Source organism: Acanthisitta chloris, unplaced genomic scaffold (genome assembly GCF_000695815.1).
Source record: "Acanthisitta chloris isolate BGI_N310 unplaced genomic scaffold, ASM69581v1 scaffold6944, whole genome shotgun sequence".
Classification (NCBI taxonomy): Eukaryota; Metazoa; Chordata; class Aves; order Passeriformes; family Acanthisittidae; genus Acanthisitta; species Acanthisitta chloris.
In genome coordinates, this window is record NW_008667706.1 from 26,341 (window position 1) to 46,915 (window position 20,575).

Below are 20,575 nucleotides of genomic sequence, written 5' to 3' on the forward strand. Positions count from 1 at the left end.
TGTGACCTTAGCTTTAGCTTTCCTGAAACTGTTCCATATATTTTATCACTGTAATAGTTAGGGAAATAGTTGTAACTGAAGGATTCAAGTGTTCCTAGTTAGCACAGATGCATTATAAGATGGATTAAGGGCCATGAAATTGCAGAACTTTATGACTGACAATATTTTGTGACTGCAGCTGCCATGAGAGTCTTCGTTAGTTTTTCTTGCAAGTTCCAATGTAAATAAATAAATCAATAGAACAACAAAGCTTTTTCATAATTTTTCAGTGCTGCTCTCATCTCCAAGTTGAATTCTGACTTACATTGAGTATCTCTTGTATTTCATGTCATAAAATCCTGGAGTCTTATATTCTTACCTAGTAATAAATTAAATTGTGATAACATTAAATAAGCTATTAATGAGCCTAGAGGCTCAAACCTGGAATTAGTGTTTCCATGCAATTAAGGAAAATATTTTCCAGTTATTAAGGATTATGATAAATCTTTATACACCAGGAAAAGCAAACTCAGCCCCTCAAAACCAAACTTCACATGTGGAAAAGTGCAAGAGGTCAAGGATTGGCTTTTGTACTTGTCATTGGCAAAGATTGGCTTTAGAGGAAGTTTGGAATTAAATATTGCACCAGATTTTATAGACAGTTATCCAGTAATTAACTTAATGCAGATTATTCCTAAACTCATAGGGCTTTAATAGTTTTTGTTCAGAGGTGAATTTATGGAGGTTATTCACAGGAACTGTGCAGGGATCTGGGAGATCATACTCTGTGTAAGCAAACCTGAATCATGTTCTGTGGTCTGTAAGAAAATGATGTTTTGAAAGAGACTTCAAGAAAATGATCTTTTGAAAGTCTTCAGGATTGGGTTGAGAAGATGAATTATTTTTGTTTGAGGGAATGTAGTTTGGTTTCCGAGTTACAGGAAAATAGGGAGGTTTTTCCTTGCTTTTATAGCTGTTTGATTTGATGTCATTGACTAACTGAGATTTGCTCTCTCTTGTCCAGGGGAAGAGTATCAGAGAATTGAATTTGGTGTTAACGAAGTTATCGAGACACAGTCATCTGTCCTAAACAACACTGACTACAGTATTTCAAGTACTCTGAATCCTCAGGCTCCAGAATTCATTCTCAGCTGTGCACCTACTCAGAAACCCCCTGATGATGCTCTCAGTGAACCAAACTACAACTCCATTGACTGCCAGTTCAGCGACCCAGCCCTGGCTCTGGACAGCGGCTCCAACGCCGACAACGACGCCTTGTCCGGTGGCCTGGGTCAGAGGGAGAGGAAAAAGAAGAAAAAAAGACCCCCTGGATACTACAGTTACCTGGAAGATGTCAGTGATGGTGTGGCTCCCCCAGAGGCTCTGGTGAACGGCCATGCCAACTCTTCGGGACTGAACAGCCTGAGCACGGAGGACACGGAGCTGGCAGGAGACATCCCCTCCCTGGCCACCCCAAGGACTTGCAACAGCCCAGACAACTCCGTGGTCTTCATCCATGAAGCTGTCTCTGCTGAGGCTGTCTGTAGCACACTAGCCAATGCCAGGACTGCAGGGCAGCCTGAGGTATGCCGTGTTCCTAATTCTGAACAGTTTTGCCTCCCCTCAGAGGCCATCAGAGATAGCCCCTTAAGGACAGCTGTTGTACAGTCTTATGCTGGTACTGATACTACTGAGAGTCTGGGCGTTACTAATGGACAAACACTTGAATCCTCTGGTGAGGACACAGCTGCCAATGGGGTAGAATTGCACACTGTGGAAAGCACTGACTCAGACCAAGCTAAGCCTGAGGAAGCTTCACCTACTACTGAGGCAACAGTCCCGCTGGCAGGATCAGTCCCTGTTAATCAGCCTGCAAAATCGTGGGCTAGTCTTTTTCACAATTCCAAGCCCTCTGCTTCCACATCTGTGGTCTATGTTGAGACTAAGTATACCCCTCCTGCCACATCTCCTCTGGTCCCTGAAAAGCAGGTTGAAGTCAAAGAGGGACCTGTTCCAGTTTCAGAGGATCCTGTAGCCATAAAGATTGCAGGTATAGTTAATACACACAAGTGGATGTTACACTGGAAGGGTATTCACTCTGCTTGTAAACAGGAGCTTGCAATATCCGTAGGAAACAGTCCTCTACTACTAAGACAACTGTTCAAACACTGCATGAAGGATGTAATTTGAATAAGTAATTTTATATCCCCCTGAGTCAACATTCCAACCAGACATCACCGTGTCATTATCCCAGATGTGGTAAAACTATTGCTACTTGTCAAACAATATGTTCAAGTGATCTGTGATTTGAAATAGGTCATGTTCAGCTGTGCTGTTGTAATGAGGAGAAAGGTTTATTCTGGAAATGGTGTGTTACATGATCCAGTATTCACACTCTTGTAATGTGTTCCATTGCCAGAAGACTATTAATATATTTATACCAAAGTAGCTGAAACTCCTGGACACTTAGAGCAGCATAAGTGTAACATCTTAGAGGTGTTACAAATGTAATAAATAGGTCTTGCTTCAGAAATTCTCATTTCAGGCAATAGGTTCTATATGTATTGATAGGCTGTTGGAGAGCTCTGTCCTTCCAGTTTTGAAGAATTATCCTTAACCATTACAAACAATAGCATTTTATCCAGAAACAATCCCAGCCCATGCAAGAATAGCCATAAGGAGCTGTCCAGAGGGTACATCAGGAAAGGGAAGGAGTGATATAAAAGCTTTGACTGTTGGCCCTGTCATAGGAGAAATACTAGAAAGTGCAGGAGATGATTTTTGCAGCTTCTATCAGAAAACATGAAGTTTTCCCAGCTGGTTGCATTTTGTGTCACTGAGTCATGAGTGTTGGAGCAGAAGTAAATATTTTAAATCTGTGAATTAATCCATATGTGAAAAGGCTTGTGCAAAATCCTGCTGTTTGTGTACAAGCTCGTTTGCAAGAGCAGTGGTGTTTCAAGTCGAATTTCTCCTCTAACCATCAGCTAACCTGGAGATTCCTATTCAGAGTGCCCAGAAGTAGATGCTGCCTCTCCCCTCCTTTCTCTACAGTGGTTTCATTACTCAGAATTGTCTGTCGAGAGAAAAGCTGTGAGATTAACTTATATTTCAGTGTATTTTCCACTTAGTGTCACAAATGCAGTTGACTGTATTAAAATGCATATATATATAAGCAGGTGATCATGGTTTGTATGAACTTATATATGTGGAGAATGTTGTCTTGAAATCACATCACTTGGTAATGAACTTTCAAGTTAGAGCCATTTGTGGCAACCATAAAGCTAGAACTGCTGCCATAATGAAAAAGTCTATTTTATCTTGTCCAAGTTGCTTCAGCTATAAGTTAACTTTGTAGCCTTTTAGAGGTTCTGTACTGTTTTTTGCCAGCAGGTGGGAGCAGAGCTTTTATTTTCTCTTTAATGTAGCAAACCAGCAAGGTCTTTTTTATACAGTAATGTAATCAGTGCTTTGTTCTGTGGAAAAAGGTGATTTTATTGGTCTTACATATTTTCTGTTCTTCAGTGTTCTCTGTCCTGTTTGAAAAATAGGTACCTCAGTGCTTTGTTCATACCCTTCACACTCAAAAATGTGTTTCAAGAGTTGCAGCTGATGATTTATTTCCAGACACATCATTAGTTCTGTTTGTTCATACTCAATTTCAGATCTTTTCCCTTGTTGAACATAATTGTGTGAGGATATGTAGCAGTCCTGTGTGTTTGCCATAGAGAGCTCCTCATGTGTTCCTTGTTTTCCATGTGGCTGAGTGAGTTGAGATCCTCCTCCTTGGATTTGCTGGGAATTCACCAGCTTCAATTCATGCCAGTGGAAATGAGTTTTTCGTCACAAGTGCCATAAGGTGCTGAACAGGGGCAACATCTACACCTGAAATACCTTAAGTTAACAAGCAGAACTAACAAATCTGAGCTGATGTTGGAGCACTGAGGCCCTTCTAGGCAGTTTTTATTTAGAACAGGTGCTCAGGACACAAGAAGAGAAGTTACTTTTCCAGGGACAAATTGTTTGTGTCTTATTAGGACAAGGGAAGTCAGTGATTCACAGGCACCTGGAAGATAATTTAATCCTACTTGATTCAGTCTGCAAAAACCTGTGGTTTCTTTGTCCTCAAATTCAAACAGAAGCTACACAAGATAAGGAGATGATCAGGACTAGAAATAAATAGAACAGACAAATTCCGTGTTAGTTTTGGTGAGAACCAAATACTGAGGAGTTAATTTTAGCAAGTGTCCAGGATGTACCTGCTGTGCAAGAACAGCACTTGATGTTTAGAAAGGGACAACTATGGTAATTATGTGCCTTAGCCTAATTTAGATGCTAGGACAAACATGACATTATTAATTTCTAAGGGATAGTGAAGGTTATAAATGGTATATGTAAAAAAATAAGACTCTTCAAGGCTTCACTTGCCACATTTCACATTGCTCCCCTCTGATGTTAACCTGATAATTAATAATGCCTTATATAATGTTTTGAGTAAGCTAAGGAAGTAAGTGCTTAGAAAACTATCAGTTCTCTGAGTAGACTTGTAACTGTTTTTGGTAATCTTAGGAAAAACGTCAGTGAGAGGATCTGAAAATGCTCTCTAGATCCTGTTTTCTTGTAGCATTTTCATTGTGGATAATGGAATTAGCAGTGCACATCAAATCTGTTCACAGCAGGCAGAATGTCAGGTGAATTGAAGAGCAGGAGCAGTTAAGGTCTGACTAAATCCAGAGTCATTTTACAGTAGAAGTAAGGGAACAGAACAGAGATGAACTGCAAAATACAATGCAAAGAACTCCTGGTTGGTAGTAGGGATAGAGAACAGGATCTGGAAGTTTTGGGGAGTTGATGCGTGTTCTTAGGAAAGCTGAAGAAGACAAAGTTTTATTTCTAGTGTGTGTTAATACCACTTTACATGGGAAAGGTGGAGATAACTCTTAATTTTGTTGTTGCTGTTGAGGACTTGATGGAAGTTCCAGTCTTTGGGCATTGCTTTCCAAGGAAGGTTACCTAGTGCAGCAGCAAAGCTGGAAGTAAGATCTGAAACCTTTACTGTGGGCAAACATGGAAAATTTTAATTTGCTTTGGCCCAGTTGAGACAGTTGGAGTGACCATGGAGGTAAATTCAGATAGCTAAAACAAATTGATGAAGACGATGATTCACTGTTCTGCCAAGACTAGTGAAAACAAAGGGTAATTAGGAAAAATGATAGGAAGGAATTAGGAAAAATTAGACAAATTGTAGGAAAAGTGTGTCAGTGTTACATAGTAGAAAATTTGTTTGTATTGTAAAGGTAGGTGAGCACTGGAGCAAGCAGATGTGGAGTGGAGGCATTTCAAGGTTGAAGTATAAACAGTTATAGGAATTTAGCCTGTTGCACATTGAACCTCCATTGTTGCAGAGAGGTTTCTGTGTAGGGTTAGTTATCCAGCAGTCTTGCCCTGGGATTTTTAATCATTGTCCAGATTTGAGGAGGATCTGAGTGACAGACATAATATTCTCTAAATAAGGGCCTCAAGCTAAGAGTTACATTCCTAACCTGTTCAATTCCTAACTTGTAACATGTGTCCTTTCAGTGGGAATTCTTTCTGCTTAGTGACAAGAGCTTTGGAGGAGGTTTTGTGGTTTGAAAGTTTTCTCGTGGTTGTAAGTGTATTTTTCTGCTGATACTCTTGTAAAAGTTCTTTTAGCCACTTTGTAGATGTCAGATGTGAGATGGAAATGTGATATTGAATGTAATCCCTGTACACAAAACCAATTCTGTGTTAAAAGCAACACAACTCACAGGAACTCCACAGGACACTTTCCAAAGCAGCTTCATGACCACAAGAGGATGCTAAAGGTCTAATAATGTCTTGATCTAGCTTGATGCAGAAATGGGGAAGAAAAGAGTTAAGGTAAAAAGTTAGTGATAGACATTAAAACCAGCAAATTTTCCCATTATTTTTATCCTGATTTCCAGCAGTGCTTAGTTGTATTAACAGAGAGATTGTATGTGTGCACAGCACAGCTCAAATGTTGCTGCTTTGGCAATAGGTTCTGGAATACTTGAGCAGTAATTTAATTAAAGCGCTCCCAGAAGAGTTTTCATCTGCATCTGTGCTGGGTGTGACATCTCCCGTTTTACCTCTCTTTGCTGTGGCACTTCTTTATGTGAAAGAAGACTGATTTAAACTATTGTCTGTATTTTGGCATGTTTTTATTTGGTTAGAACTGGTGGTAGTAGCAGGAAATTGGATCTTATAGGTAAGGAGAGAGCTTGCAAGTAGAAGGATGTGGATTTTGTTCACAGTTCTGCTCCTCCTCTGCTTAGTTATGGCTTTGTGCCTCTGTTTCTCCACCTATGTCATGTTTTCTTCTCTCTTTAGTCCTTCTCAAGCTGAAGTTTATGCAGTGTAGCAGAGACCCTCACATTATTATAAAAATGAATAACTCTCCTGGTAGACAGTTGCTATGTATATTTCAGTCTTCTGTCTTGTGTACCTCTTGTCCTTATTTTTCACATTTAAAATCCACCAGCCCCAGTATTTTCTTTGAACAGTGTTTATTTAGGTACCTAAATAACAGCTCAGGATTCCTGGAAAAACTCCTTCTGTTGCTCTCGAGTTTCATAACTGAGACAAATGTCTTTCTGGGCAGTGGTTTCTAATAGAAGTTTGAAACTTGGGCCATTGCTGAAGGGTTTGAAAGCAGGAGGAATTGTGTTATGTAAACCGATTGTCTTGGACATGTTGAAAGTCTTAAAGCAGTAACTAAACCAGCCTGTTCTGAAGAGCACAGCACCATCTGTCTGTCCTGTTTGCACTGAGAAGTTTTTGTTGTAAGATAGTGAATGGTGAGACTTGTCAGCTGAGCCTGTGATGCAGCTTCATCTCCCTTCAGACCTGGAGAATTTGGGAAATACTTCACAAAATTGGTGCTGAGTGATTTCAGCTAATGGGATTTGATATCTATATATGTATCTGTGTATATAAATAAAAGTATCTGGGTTTAGGAAAAGGAAAATAAATAGGTCTTGTCAGCTCTGAAATGCCAATGATTAGGTTTTGTACCAACATCCTCCTGACCTGAATTCCGGGATGTCTTCAGTGGAAGAAACACATCTGATCTGAAATCCAAGCAGTGTTGAAATGGAGTGAAAATGATTTGCTGAAATTTCTGGCAATCTTGTTCATTTGAGAGATTTTGTAATGCAGCAACAGCTGTTTGTTTGATGGCCACGTGTGAGTTTTGTTGATGCTCAATTTGCTGTTTTCATCCTGCAGAAATACTGGAAAATGTAAGGCTAATACATAAACCAGTGTCTTTGCAACCCCGAGGGCTGATCAACAAAGGGAACTGGTGCTACATCAATGCTGTATCCTTCCCTGGGCAAAAGTAATGCTCTTAACTTAACATTTGTCTATTGTATCTGAGTTTTTCTGGATTATTTTGGTAAGTATTTTGTACAGGTGTTTGTCTTCCCACATCCTGCTGCTGTGGGTAAAATGTGGAGGGATAGCAGCTAGAAATCCAAGGGCATTTGGATCATGGAACCTTCCAGGGCTCCTCTGCAATCCTGTTGGCAGTTTGTCTCTCTTACCTGTGTCAAACTTTCTCCCAACTGAAAACCTTCTTGTAACTTGTAGCTGTGCTTACTCCTGACTCTTTGTGCAGCAGTTTAAGCATCTTTTGTGCTTGGAGTATCTGTTCTTGCTCTGAGGCTCTGCTTTGGCAGTTTGTGGAGTGCATCATTGGGGTTGTGTTGAGCAGCTGTCACAGGCATCAGCTGTATCAATGCAGTGGTTAAAATGAGCCTTTTACAACATTACATTATGGAAGATTAGCTTCATCTTAATGGATTGGAATTGTATTCTCTTGCAGAGATAACTTTCACCCTGGGGAACTGAAGTCATCTTTCTCAGCACTGCGTTATAGCTTTATTAATAATTTTTTCGCTCTCTCCCATGCCAGCAATGCTCACTGGAGGTGGCAATTAGGATACTTTAATTTCTACTACCACTAGTGAAAAGTAAGACCAATTTCAAGACTGATCATGGCAGAGCCTAATAAACTACTTCCAGACCAATTGTGCTTTAAACTTCACCATTTATATTACATAACCAGTTCTGCACTCAGCTGATTATATATATTAGCTCCTGCCTTTTCAGTCTTGAAGTGTTACATGGGAATTTGTTACTCAGTTTTTGCACACTGTAGGAACAAATTTATTTCTGTCTGAAGAGGTCAATGCTTGTTTTGTCCTTTCCCTGCCTCTCCAGTCTCAGTCCATTCCCTAAGCTCACTGGTCCCACCAACTAGCACAGATTGTGATGTTTTTCAAGGATTATTCTCCCAACGTACTCTGGAGTTTCCTGGTTGCTCCCAGTCCTTTACACTGCAGAGTGTCTCCCATCACGTTGAGTTGGGTTGGGGTTGGTGACTCATCACCTGTGACATGAAGTTTGTCCTCTGGCTTCTTCCATTCCCTTCAGGAAACATGTTACAGGTTCTCTCTTGCCAGTTTTCAACTTGTTAATATTATGAAGTCTTTCCTATGAAAGTTCTTTTCCTCTCCTGCTCCTAAATGTTTCCTTCCCCTAAAGATTTTGCCGTGATTGAAATGTCCCTGAAATGGCTGCGTGTTACAAAATGCTGTTTTTTTATATTACTTCTGTACATTATTGGTTAATGCTGCGCTAAAACTTCATTCTCTTTCCACTTAATTATTGCCTTGCTCTCCATAATGAAAACACAGCTCTGTTTTGCATAGAATTTTAAATCTAATGCAGTATTTAGTTAATATCCAGATGCCATTTGCTGAATGTTTCCTTAATGCCACTGCCTAGACCCTGCAAGCCTTGGTTGCTTGCCCTCCAATGTATCATTTAATGAAGTCCATTCCAATGTATTCCAAATCGCAGAGGCCGTGTACCTCAACTCCAATGCTAGACAGTTTGTAAGTAGCTTGGGAAAAGGAATTGCACTCTCTGATCTGACTAAGCTCATCGAGAAATCTCTAACAAATGGTGATTGTTAAAAGTTGATATGAATCCTGAAGTCTCTTCAGTGTGTTTTGGGGTGATACATATCTGTTATAATGAACTTGATATTTTCCGTCTGCTGGAGGAAGATACTTCCTGTTGCCTTAGGAGTATCAGTTTGAAATAGTGGTTAATATACAAAAATGAGCCGTGAGAGCCTGAAGAACCCACCTGACACCTGGGGCTCATTACAGTGATTTTATGTCTGAAGCACTCAGGCTTCATGATGGTATTCCTGGGTTTTATTGCTGGCAGGCAGAATGGGTTAGGGTTAGAGCAGCGCCAGGGTAACGGCTGGACTTGATGAGCTTAGAGATCTCTTCCAGCCTTGATGATTCTGGGGTTCTAATGACAATGGTCTCATTGTATTATTTGTCCTCATGCTCATGTGTAGTTGTTCCTTCTGTTTCAGTGTTCGTTTAATGAATGAGTTCACTAACATGCCTGTACCTCCTAAGGCAAAGCAAGGTGAGTGGGGATGGGGCACAGAGGTCTTACCATGATGGGAGGAAGGCTTTGGGGTGAGGATCTGCCTTGGCTGATGTACTTCAGACTTTTAAAGACTGGTGTTGATCCCTTCCAGGGCTCTTTGAACTTTTGGGGGGTTCTTGATATCTTAGTTTGCTGTTTCCTGTCAGTGTTAGACTTTTTCTCATTGGTAATTCATATGCAGAACTCAGATTTTTTTTTTCTTCTGTTTGATGGGTCAAATGTACAAGTGCAATAAGAATAGTTTTTGTTGAAGGTTGATTTAATTGTTGTCTTCTAAGAACATCTTCCTAACAAAATCATTTGATACTCCCTGTATTTTACTCCACTTCCTTACATATTTCCAGCTCTTTGGTGTATCACATTGCTCAATTCTGTCATCTTTCCTTAAATACTGAACACCACGTTCGTTCAGAACAAAGTGAGGCCATAACAGGTCTCTTAAGCAGTCAGAGATTGCCTGTAGGAATGTTCTCGTGGCTTCTGGTTCCAGTGTGAAACCATCAGAAGTGGATGATTCCTGCTAATACATATTTAGGCTCAAGGATGATTATATAGTGAGGAATAGAACATTTTTTACTCTTAATTTTAACCCAGGTCTGTTGTACTCCAAACTTCTAGAAACAAGCACATTCCTGAAACTGGTTTTTATGTAACATGATAAGAAAACACCACAAGGACTTGGTTGTTCCAGTGATTTCCAAACAGTTTAGACATTTCTGTGGTTTCTTTCTGTAAAACAAATCTCAGTGTCTTATGCAACTTACTCTACTTCTAGGTCATTTCATTGAGTAGCTTTCAACTATAGTTTTGAGGCCTTTTATTGCCATTAGGTGGAACATTTTGTCAAACTGGTTCTTGGGGGTTTTTTTTCTGTAGTGAGGAAAATTGATCTGTTAGAATTGCAAGTCCACAAAATGTTCTCTGAATACAAAAGAAGTACAAAAATTTGAACAGAACTAGAATTGTTCTTCTATGTCTGGATATTCTTGTGAATGTTCAGTGTGTTTAGTAGCTTTTCTGTAAGTCTGTGCAGGGGGATAGAAGATGCTTTTAAAAAGGGTTTACAGGTAAAAGCTGCATCTTAGGAATTCTGAACTCAAGACACCAAAATTAGAATAAAATTAGCAGTAAAATAAATATTGGGCTCCAAAATCTAGTGATTTGTGAGAAGAATGTTAAGGTATAATGTAGAAAAAGTTACATGTTGATATTTATGTGGGCTTTTCTCTTGCCTCACAGCTTTAGGTGATAAAATTGTGCGAGACATCCGACCAGGAGCTGCCTTCGAACCCACTTACATTTATAGGCTGTTGACGGTTATAAAGTCAAGTCTGTCAGAAAAGGTGGGGTCTCAACTCCTGCATTTTGTGCTGGCAGGGCAGGACAGTCCCTGGCAGCAAAGCTGTGGAAAGCTGTGTGTCAGCATCAGTGCTCAAATGCCTCTAAAATCAACTAGTTAATAGTTCTTTGTACTGAAGCTCATCTATCTCGGGACTTAGTTTCTAAGAAGATGTTAATTCCAGTTAATTGTAATGTTAATTTGCAGTTTGAGATGTCAGAGTAATGAAATAATTGCTGTTGGAACAGAAGATTTCATTTTATAATGAAATTGATATATTTAACAGTCAAGCAGTTCAAGGGAATTCAGCTTGGAATGGTTGAAGGTCCACAGAGACTTCAAAATACAATTTCAGGTTTAGTTTCAATGTAAAGAAAAGATAATAGTTGAAACCATTCTTTGCTTTGGCCTTGGCTTGGCAGCAACTTTTAATAGTGTCCTTAAAAGAAGTAGGAGAAAAATCACAACTGACATGTTAAATGGAATTATTGTATTAGACAATGCAATAAATATATAGGAATATATTATAACTACATAATACATATATATAATTGTAATTGTAAGTACTGAGACAAAGCAGAGATGTTTATAACCATGTCAGGCTTGTGTGAATTTACTGCCCAGGGCAGTTTGGTTTGAACTGGTTAAAAATGAGGTGTTAGAGTAAAATTTGAACTTTACTTGGCTTTGCAATTTTGAGGAGTTGATAAATTAGCTAAATTAGTAGTAGAAAGTTAGATGTTCAATGTCCTGAACTTCTGTTAAATTGAAACCATTAAAATGTCATATCATTAATTGAAAAAAATACTTTATTTAGGGCAGGCAAGAGGATGCTGAAGAATACTTGGGATTTATCCTCAATGGACTACATGAAGAGATGCTGACCCTCAAGAAACTTCTCTCTCCACATAATGAAAGTTAGTGTTGGGGTGTTTTTTGGAATCAATTGCAAATATTCTCCTTTTTGTGTGGTGATTCTGTAATGCAGAGTAATGTTTGGAGCAGAGGCTGAGGTAGGGATACAATGTCATGGTTTAGGGGACTCAGACATTAACAAGTAGTATCTTGTTAAAATCTGGCTAAAATGAGTCCATTCGGTCCAGTCTGTAAATGATCTAAAGTGTTAGTGCTTCATCATCATCCTGTCAGTACTCTGAGCAACAGTAAGTCATATTCCTGGAACTCCTAACCAGCAAATTTCTGTATTGCAAAGTTTTGCTGAGCTCAACTGACCATTATTTGAGGCTAACTGGAGTTGACTAGTCTTATCTTAAGCACAGGTCTGTTTGTCATTCCTAATCCCTGCAGTGTCAGTTGTTTCCTGGGATTTTGGCTCTCTCATGGGAGTTCAAAAATCCATCTGTGTGTTTTTTCACTGATCTTTAAACCACTGTTAAGAGCTGTTTGTTGATGTGGAAACATCTAGACTAATGCCTAATTTATATCTGATAGAAACCAGCATATTAAAATGATTTGAAAATTCTTCCTGCCAAAGCTGGAGAAGAATTTCCCTTGCAAGAATTACTAGAATTTGTGTGCAGAAGAAAATGCCATTTCACATTGTTCTATATTTATATTGCCAAGATATTTATAATGCCACTATTTCGTAGTTGCTTTATGAGCCCCTTGTTAAAAAATGGCAGAAAACACTGGTAGCATTACCCAGGTGTAGAATTAAGGTGAAGTTACCCAATTTCTCTTTAGGAGGATAAATTTGTTAAGCTATAAAATGATCATTCCATGTTTTGCCCTTTGGCTCTGTGCAGTTTGGAGCCTCCTGACTTGGGCATTGCAGAGACAATATTTGCTAAGCTTTAGTTTCCCTGTAAAATGCCTGTGCAGAGGAGTTGTGTTTACTAATGGCATAAGTGTTATTCAGGAAATGTAATTGACTTTCTCATTTTCTACCCCATAAATTTCCTACTAAAAATATATCAACCTTTGCTAGAAAACTCCCATTTAATTACACAGAGTCATCAGAATTCCCTGAATGCATGGATGTGTCCAGCTAGGAGTGAGCCTGGAATACACTTGTTCTCAGTCACTTAGCATATCTGTGACCTAGGAAAACATTTTACCTTCAGAAAATTATTTGTGTTGGGGTTTTTTTGCCTTTACAATTTTTAATCTATGTGTTTTGTTTGTAAAAATAATCAATCAGTGTGATTTTTGTTCTGTGTCCTTGCAGAACTGTCAGTGTCCAATGGCCCTGAGGCTCAGAGTGTGCATGAGGAGGAGGAGCAGGAGGAGCAAGGGGAAGGCAGTGAGGATGAGTGGGAGCAGGTTGGACCTCGCAACAAGTCGTCAGTGACTCGACAGGCTGACTTTGTTCAGACTCCAATTACTGATATCTTTGGTGGTCACATCAGGTAAAGTACTTTTTCCTAGAACTGTTGACTTCCTCTAGACTCTGAATCCTTTTAAATGTCTTAAATAACAGCCCTGAGAACCAAAGCTATGAATTGCATGGAGAAAAGGAGTTGGAAATATGTTTTCTTTGAATATTAATGTCCAAGAATTCACCTCAGAGCTCCAAATTTTTGTGACTCTTGAGGAGTCTCAACCTGTGTTGTAACTAAGGATACTAAGTGAGAATTGCCAAGAGTGATTTTGTCAGCAAAAGACTGAAATAAAATAAACTTGTGGACTTTTGGTTATTTGGACACTTAATGCTTCCCAGAGAAACTTGTGTTTGATAGTTAGTGAATGTTAAAGGCAGAAGAAGTTTGGGAAAATGTAAATTACTACAAGATGTTACTGGAATGAGAAGAATGTGGGACATGACTTGCATTCAGGTCTGATAGCAGATGAAGGCAAAAAGCAGATCCTGAAAGGGTGTTTTTTGGACAGGAAGCCTCGTGGCTTGTTTGGAGAAATTTATCATTTAAAGTGAAACAAAGTAAACACTTGCTAAAAACCTCTTCCAAAACAAAACTGCTAGACCTGAAGAATTATTTTTAAATTGGAGACAGACACCTAATTGCTGGAGTTTGCCTCTCTGTGTGCCACGTACTCAGTCTGGAGGTGTGAAGAGTGTGGGCTGGTGCCTCTGAAGTGATTGTGATTGATTCTCCTGGGGTTTGGGGCAGACAACTGGCAAATAGCATTAGAGTTTCCATAGGATTTGGCAGATGTTTGTAGGTGTTGATGGAATTCTGCATCCTTGGTGCACATACCCAAAGTGCTCTTAATACCTTTAGTATAGTTATGGTCAGAATTGTTTATACCTCTGCATGATTCCATTAGTTTTTTAAATTAAGTCTATTAAGAGAATGTTGTTTTCTGCAGAAGTCCCCAGAAAATGACATAAAGCAAAGGTAATATTGAGGAAAGGCAAAACCTTGCACCAAGCAGCAGAACCACAGGGTCCAATCCAACATCTCCTGTCTGCTGTCACAACATCCACTGTATCCTCCACACCAGGTCACACAATTAAACACAGAGACAGCATCCCACGGGATGTGGGAAAGCCTCATCCTCTGAGGGTGGAGATGGGAAGGATTGAAGGCAGAAATGCCACTAGAATTCCACTAAGTGAAAGCATCAGAAACTGGAAAAATCAAATGGAAAAAGCAGCTAGGAAAAGATGGTTTGAATTGGCATCTTTTGGCTTGGGAAACTTGAGGCTTGGGAAATTCAGGCTGTCCTTGCAAGGCTTGAGTCTGTTAAGTGCCTATTTAGATATAATTGCTTAAGAGAAACAACCCTTAAAGTCTTCCTTAGCAGTGTGAGACTTATGTGGGAAAGTACAGAGTTTTCCTGAAAAATTCTTGCTGTAGAATTCTTACAGTGCCCAAGGAATTATTAATTGAAAGTGGTGAGTTTTCCCTTGGTCAATTGAGATTTGTAATTATCCTCATAAGTGATATTGTTCCAGAAAAATCATAATCCAGCAAAGGCTTTGCTACCAAATCAATTTCTGCTTCGCTTTGTGAAGAAAATGTGAATAAATGCTACAATATAATTCCTATAAACTTTTTGTTTTTCTTAATTATCTTTTGAGACTATTATTCATTATGTTCTCAAAATCTATTCATTATATTGCCCATTAAATTTTTGATACCTGGACTTGAAACCAGTTGGAGCTGTTAGCATTTTGCTGGGGGTTATTGGCTTCAATAATGGTTTCCTTAAGAAAAGTGTGAAGTGTATCCAAAAGCAGCAAGACTTAGAAGGGTTTGATTGTTGAAACACTTCACTTGCCATGTATTGAAGGTTTTGTCCTTAAAACATCCAAGCAGGAAGTGCTAAACTGAAACAAAGATGCTCCTGTTCTTCATGCTCTGTCTTTCCTCTAAAGGAGATGTATTTGCCAGTATAAAGCTGCCTTGGCTTTCTGTTGGGGCTTCAGGGCTTTGGCTGAGCCAGAGGAGCTCTTTGATTAATGTGTGTTAATATATACATTGCCATTTCCTACCTGACCTGGAGACATTCTGGCAGGACACATGGATCAGAGCTGTGCTCATTACAATTCCAGTTTCAAGCTTTGTATTGTATAATAACAGAATAAATGAATGATTTCTCTGGCTCTATAAAGTCACATTTTCGTAGAGTTTTTAATACAACTACTACTTACAAAATAAAACAAATCTTGGTGGGGTTTTTTTTGGTGAAGTTTAAGAAACTGAAAGTAAGGAAGATCCACTTAGTGCAGTGTTGTGGCTGTAGAGTATTGTCCCATTGCACAGGACAGTGTCACCAGCCTAGGCTGCTTAAAAGTTGCAGCTGAACACACTTCAGACAGAAATAAAAACCCCCAAACCCCAGGAAATGTGTTCTCAGGCCCCAAGTCATTACTCTTGCCACTTCTCCAAAAGACTCTGATTTATGTCCAAGGAGTAAGTACGTGGACAAGGTGTGGGCAGAGAAAATGAAGGGAGGAAGAGGAAATGCCAGTCCTCACTGCAGGATAGTTTGCATTTCCTGTGGCAACATTTAAGCAAACAATTTAAAATCACTGTGAAAATGGGCTTGGTGAAGTGACCAAAAATTTAGACGATTTTTATTGGAAAACATGGAATCAGTTGTTATTTTTTGCAGCAGAACACAGATAACCAATGGCACTTTGCACTTCTGAAGATGTGTTGGACAACCAGGTCCAAACTAACACAAAAAGAGTCTGGAGGGAATTTTTTAAAATGCATTATCCAAAATTCAGTCATAAAGTTTTGATGTTTATCCAATAACTGCTTTAATCTTTGCATAAATAAAATCTAATCCCATTCAGGATGCTCTAAGAGGTTGTGAAAATCATTTCAATTGCAGCAAAGTGTTTCATATTGTCAAAACTTACCCTTGACCTTTGTGTGTTGCTTTGAATCAACACTAAATCGAGTTACTAAAGCAAACGTCAGTTTTATTTGAAGGTTCTCTGTTGTTGAAAATGACATTTTATTATAGTTTAACTTTTTTTTTCCCCCCACTAGATCTGTTGTTTACCAGCAGAGTTCCAAGGAATCTGCTACACTGCAACCTTTCTTCACCCTGCAGCTGGACATCCAGTCGGACAAGATCCGCACGGTGCAGGATGCCTTGGAGAGTTTGGTGGCCAGAGAGTCTGTCCAGGGTTACACCACAAAAACCAAGCAAGAGGTGTGTTCTGTTGACCTCTTTTTTTTTTTTTTTTCACAGCCAAGGACTGTTTTAAAAGGGTATTTATACAACTTTTGCTTTGCAAATAGTTGTTTGAACACTCTTACTTGTGTTAACAAAAGAGGTAGAACCTTTTCAGAGCATCCGCAGCAGTAAAACACATTACATGTGAGTGCATACACTGAAAGGCAGAGAAGTAACTCTTGAACAAAACCAAACCTGTAAATAGTTGTGTTTTTTGAGCTGATGCAGTAATTTATTGGAGGTTTTACTGGAGTGTGTATTAAATTAACAGAGTGAATAATACTGTTATGTTTAGCTGGTCATAACATACTGATTCCTGGGCATTGCCAGATGTTGTAAGTAGAGGAGCAGCTATCCAGAGCAGTTGGAAAGCAGGTTCTGACTTCAGGAAGAAAACTCTTGGAGTAGAACACTTGTCTGGATGTCCTTGATGGGATTTGATTCACACAATTGACTTGAAAATCAAAAATTGAAATACTCAGTGGTGATAGACCTGGTAGAAGTCCACCTGGAGCTCACTAAAACATCTAATCACTGTCTGTGGATCAATAAGCTGAACTCTTTCAATAGCCAGGAACAGCTCCATTTAGTCCTTGGCACTAGTTTGCTGTCCACAGCCCTAAAAACCCAACTTGTCAGTAATATTATATTCAAGTCATTGGTTCAGGAGAAATATTCTTCACTCCTGGAGATTGTCTGGACAATAGCAATCAAAACAAATTCCACTAGAAAAGTTGTGATTTAAAAGGAAGGAATAAGAGGGAGAAGCTGTTCAGCATCCAGAAATAAAAACATGGAAGTAGAGAGGTGTAAAACCATCTCAGGAACCAGATGTTAAACTTCATATATCAAAAGTTGCTCTGAAAAGGGAAAACTGCTGGTTCTCAGTGATACTCAGGCAGTAAATAGGAATAGGACCTAGACTAGGTGTCCCTGTAGCGCTTGTGGAGTTGTCCTGGCTGCTTTAAGGGAAAGTTGGAGAAACACTAGTCAGGATTTATACAAGGCTGTAACTGTTTCAGAGAATGGAGTGGAAGAGCTCCTGAGGCCTCTGAGCCCTGTGCTTCTCTGTCACTTTTTATTCTCTGTTCTCATGCAGCTCTACAAAACTCTGTCTTCTCTTTCAAAGAATACATAATAGTACTAATTGCAAGAAAAGTGTTTCCAAGGAGGAAAAGTTGCTTTTGGCTTTGCAGTGTGAGAACTTGTGATACAGAGGAATAAATTAAGCTTTCCTCACTAAGGTACTATATTGCTGCTTGTGGTGGGCAGTAGGAAAGAGCTGCTCTGGTGTGCTTGGATTGCTCACATGGAAATTTCATGTACACAGTTCCTGACTCTGGGGCTGTAGATGTTCTCTGTGACATTCATGTCTGTATCTCTCAAATTTTCTCAATATTCCAAGTGAGAATAGGATGAGATAAAGAAAAGATGGAGCATTTTCTTTGGAAAGCTAAAGCTAGAGAGCTGAAATTTGTCTGCCGTCAGTATTCAGGACATTTATCTCTCCAGTTGTTTTCCATGTGAAAGAAATATTTGCACTGCAAACTCCTCATGATTTACCACACAGATCTTGTTTTGCTGCTCATTCATTCTCTGCTTTTTACTGCAGATGGTTTTCACTTCTTTCCTGACAACCCAGAGCTCAATTAGGGGGTTTGGAAGAAATGGGTGTTCAGATGAGGTGCTGGAGGTTTGGTCTGGTTTATGTTTCAGAATTTAGCTGGAAATGAAAGCATCTACAATACTTTTAGGTCTCTTTTTTTTTGGTTGGGTTTTTTTTTTTTTTTTTTTTTTTTTTTTTCAAGTTGAAATAGTTGTTCTTGTATTAAAATGATAATAAAGCCACTGAACACATTGTGTGTAGAACCAGCAAAGGACTTTGCAGATAGGAATTTTCAGATCCATTTACAGAAGGGAAAGTCAGGACTTCTGATAAAGCTAAAAATTGTACATTTTACATCTCGAACTGTTATATTAGTAAAAATTCTTGCTGCCTTCTGATTGTCTTAATCTGGATTAAATTATGGGCAGAGAATAGACATGGAAAGAACAATATTCTGAATATACATGAATGATTTCTCTTGAAATTTTTTTAAAACTCACTTTGAGCTGGTTTAGAATTTTCTGTGTGTATTGATACAAACAGAAAATCAGTCATATTTTCCTGCAGTGTTTAATTAGGTATTTAAAATGCAAATAGCTGTTTGAAATGGAGTGACATTCTCTTGCTGTTCCTGACTCAAATTCACTTGCATTTGCAGAAAGTTTTGGTTCCCTCAATCCTGCAGTTCAGTTGGTTAAATCTGGAATATTTCAACAGTTAAGATGGGGTTAATTTTTATCCTCACTGAAGTTATTTTCCTTTCAGTCCTATTCTCAAACCTGCTCATGTTTTCCAACAAAGTGAAGTCTCTTGAGTACCAAAGTGGCCTTACCTCATTAACTTTTCCACTTTACCTTCCCCATACTCCTTAGGAGAAATCTTCACATCCCGTAGGGTTCTCAAACTGCTCCTTGAGGCCCTGAGAGGTTTTACTTTGCAGGCTTGGAAAGAGATAATAGTTTTTCCCTCTGAATTTCAGTTCCACACTTAGGTTCCAGCAGATTCAAGCTCTGTATTGAAAAATAATCTGCTGCTGATTGCCAATAAAATACTGGAGAAAAACCTTAGGCAGTTATTTTGAGAGATGTTTTGATGTCCTAATTTCTAGGAAGGCAAAACAGTTTTGTTCTGCAGTTCTGAGCTCAGTTTCAGGTTCTCAGGCAGCAACTTTGTGGATTGTTTGGTTATAACTATATAGAAATCACTGCCGAGTAGAAAAATGTGGTTATAATTCATATTTTTCTCTTTGAAAATACTGCGTTCTCCTTTAAGACATTTCGGTTGAAGATTCAGTGGGTTTGAAGTCATAAACTGCAGTTTTTATCATGAATTAATAGTGCTGTAATAACAAATATTTTTTTTCTGCAACAGCATTTAAAATAAAGCACTTGTTCCTGATCTAAAGGAGGAATTGTGAGCACTTAACAAAAATTCTAGGTTTTGTGTTCTCTGTGTGTGTTTTTAGGTGGAGATCAGTCGGAGAGTGACACTAGAAGAACTCCCTCCTGTTCTTGTCTTACACCTCAAGAGGTTTGTGTATGAGAAGACTGGGGGATGTCAGAAGCTTATCAAGAATATTGAGTATCCTGTTGATCTGGAAATTAGTAAAGGTAAAAAGATTTTGGAACAGAATTTCCCTCCCTTTAGGGAAAAGCTATTGTGTTTTCTAGGGATATCTGTTGCAATTTCCTTCTTTCTCCTGCACAAGAAGAAAGAAGGAAATTTCTTCATTGTTCTCTGAAAACGTCATTTGGGTGAATATTTTGTTTGCTTTTTCTCCTTCAAAAGAATCTCTTTGGGTTTCTGGGGTCAGACTTGCTGAGCCTGACATTGCTGTTTGAGCATCTGTTTTGCAAAGAACATTGTGCTGAAAGATCTTCAAACCTTTGGCACATCCTGGACAATGGTTTGGCCAAATAAGCTTCCTGTGGATTTACGGAGTAAGATTAAAGACTCCTGAGGGCAAATATGGGAAGTCATCCTCTGGAATGAGGGATATGCCTCTACACAAGGCTGTTGCCAAGTCAATGCTGGATATTTTTGTCACAGATTTAACTCAGAGAAGTGGCAAATTACTAAAATAATTAGCAGCTGATGGAAGGAAACTGTTGGTGTATAGAAAATGCAGCCTGAGGGTAGATGTAGTTCAGAAGTAAATCAGCAAGACCTTTGATTTAACAAATACAAGAGATACTGACTTGAAAGAGTGGAAGAGTTTGCATATAGCCCAGGATGGAGCTGCCAAATCAAATGCATTTTGGTTTGAGCTGACAAATTGGCTGTCAGCCAGTCAGGAGCTCTAATAGGAATAAATAAATGAGATTACTGTGTACTGGTATCTCAGGTGAGATATGGACTTTGTCAGGCAGCCACTTCATTTTATTATTTTTGTATTTTTAGTGTATTTTAGTTTTAATTTTTCCTTGAAGTATGTAGAGCTAGTTCACTTTGCCTTGACTGACAAAAGGGATTGTGGTATAACTTGGAAGCAGAAATTGATTTTGTCACTGTGTGAC

The 20,575-nt window shown here is 38.9% G+C and overlaps 1 protein-coding gene across 1 annotated transcript in view; it reads left to right on the forward strand.

Moving 5' to 3' along the window:
• The window catches only part of USP10 (ubiquitin specific peptidase 10), a gene marked incomplete at its 5' end in the record, with an annotated part of 29,212 nt that overhangs the window by 6,698 nt on the left and 1,939 nt on the right, over positions 1-20,575 (forward strand). The window contains 9 exons of the mRNA XM_009072616.1: positions 1,004-2,029; positions 7,249-7,340; positions 8,812-8,921; positions 9,419-9,474; positions 10,738-10,841; positions 11,655-11,754; positions 13,026-13,206; positions 16,264-16,429; positions 19,525-19,669. Of these exons, the coding sequence (XP_009070864.1) occupies positions 1,004-2,029; positions 7,249-7,340; positions 8,812-8,921; positions 9,419-9,474; positions 10,738-10,841; positions 11,655-11,754; positions 13,026-13,206; positions 16,264-16,429; positions 19,525-19,669 (1,980 nt within the window). The remainder of the gene's footprint in view (positions 1-1,003; positions 2,030-7,248; positions 7,341-8,811; positions 8,922-9,418; positions 9,475-10,737; positions 10,842-11,654; positions 11,755-13,025; positions 13,207-16,263; positions 16,430-19,524; positions 19,670-20,575) is intronic.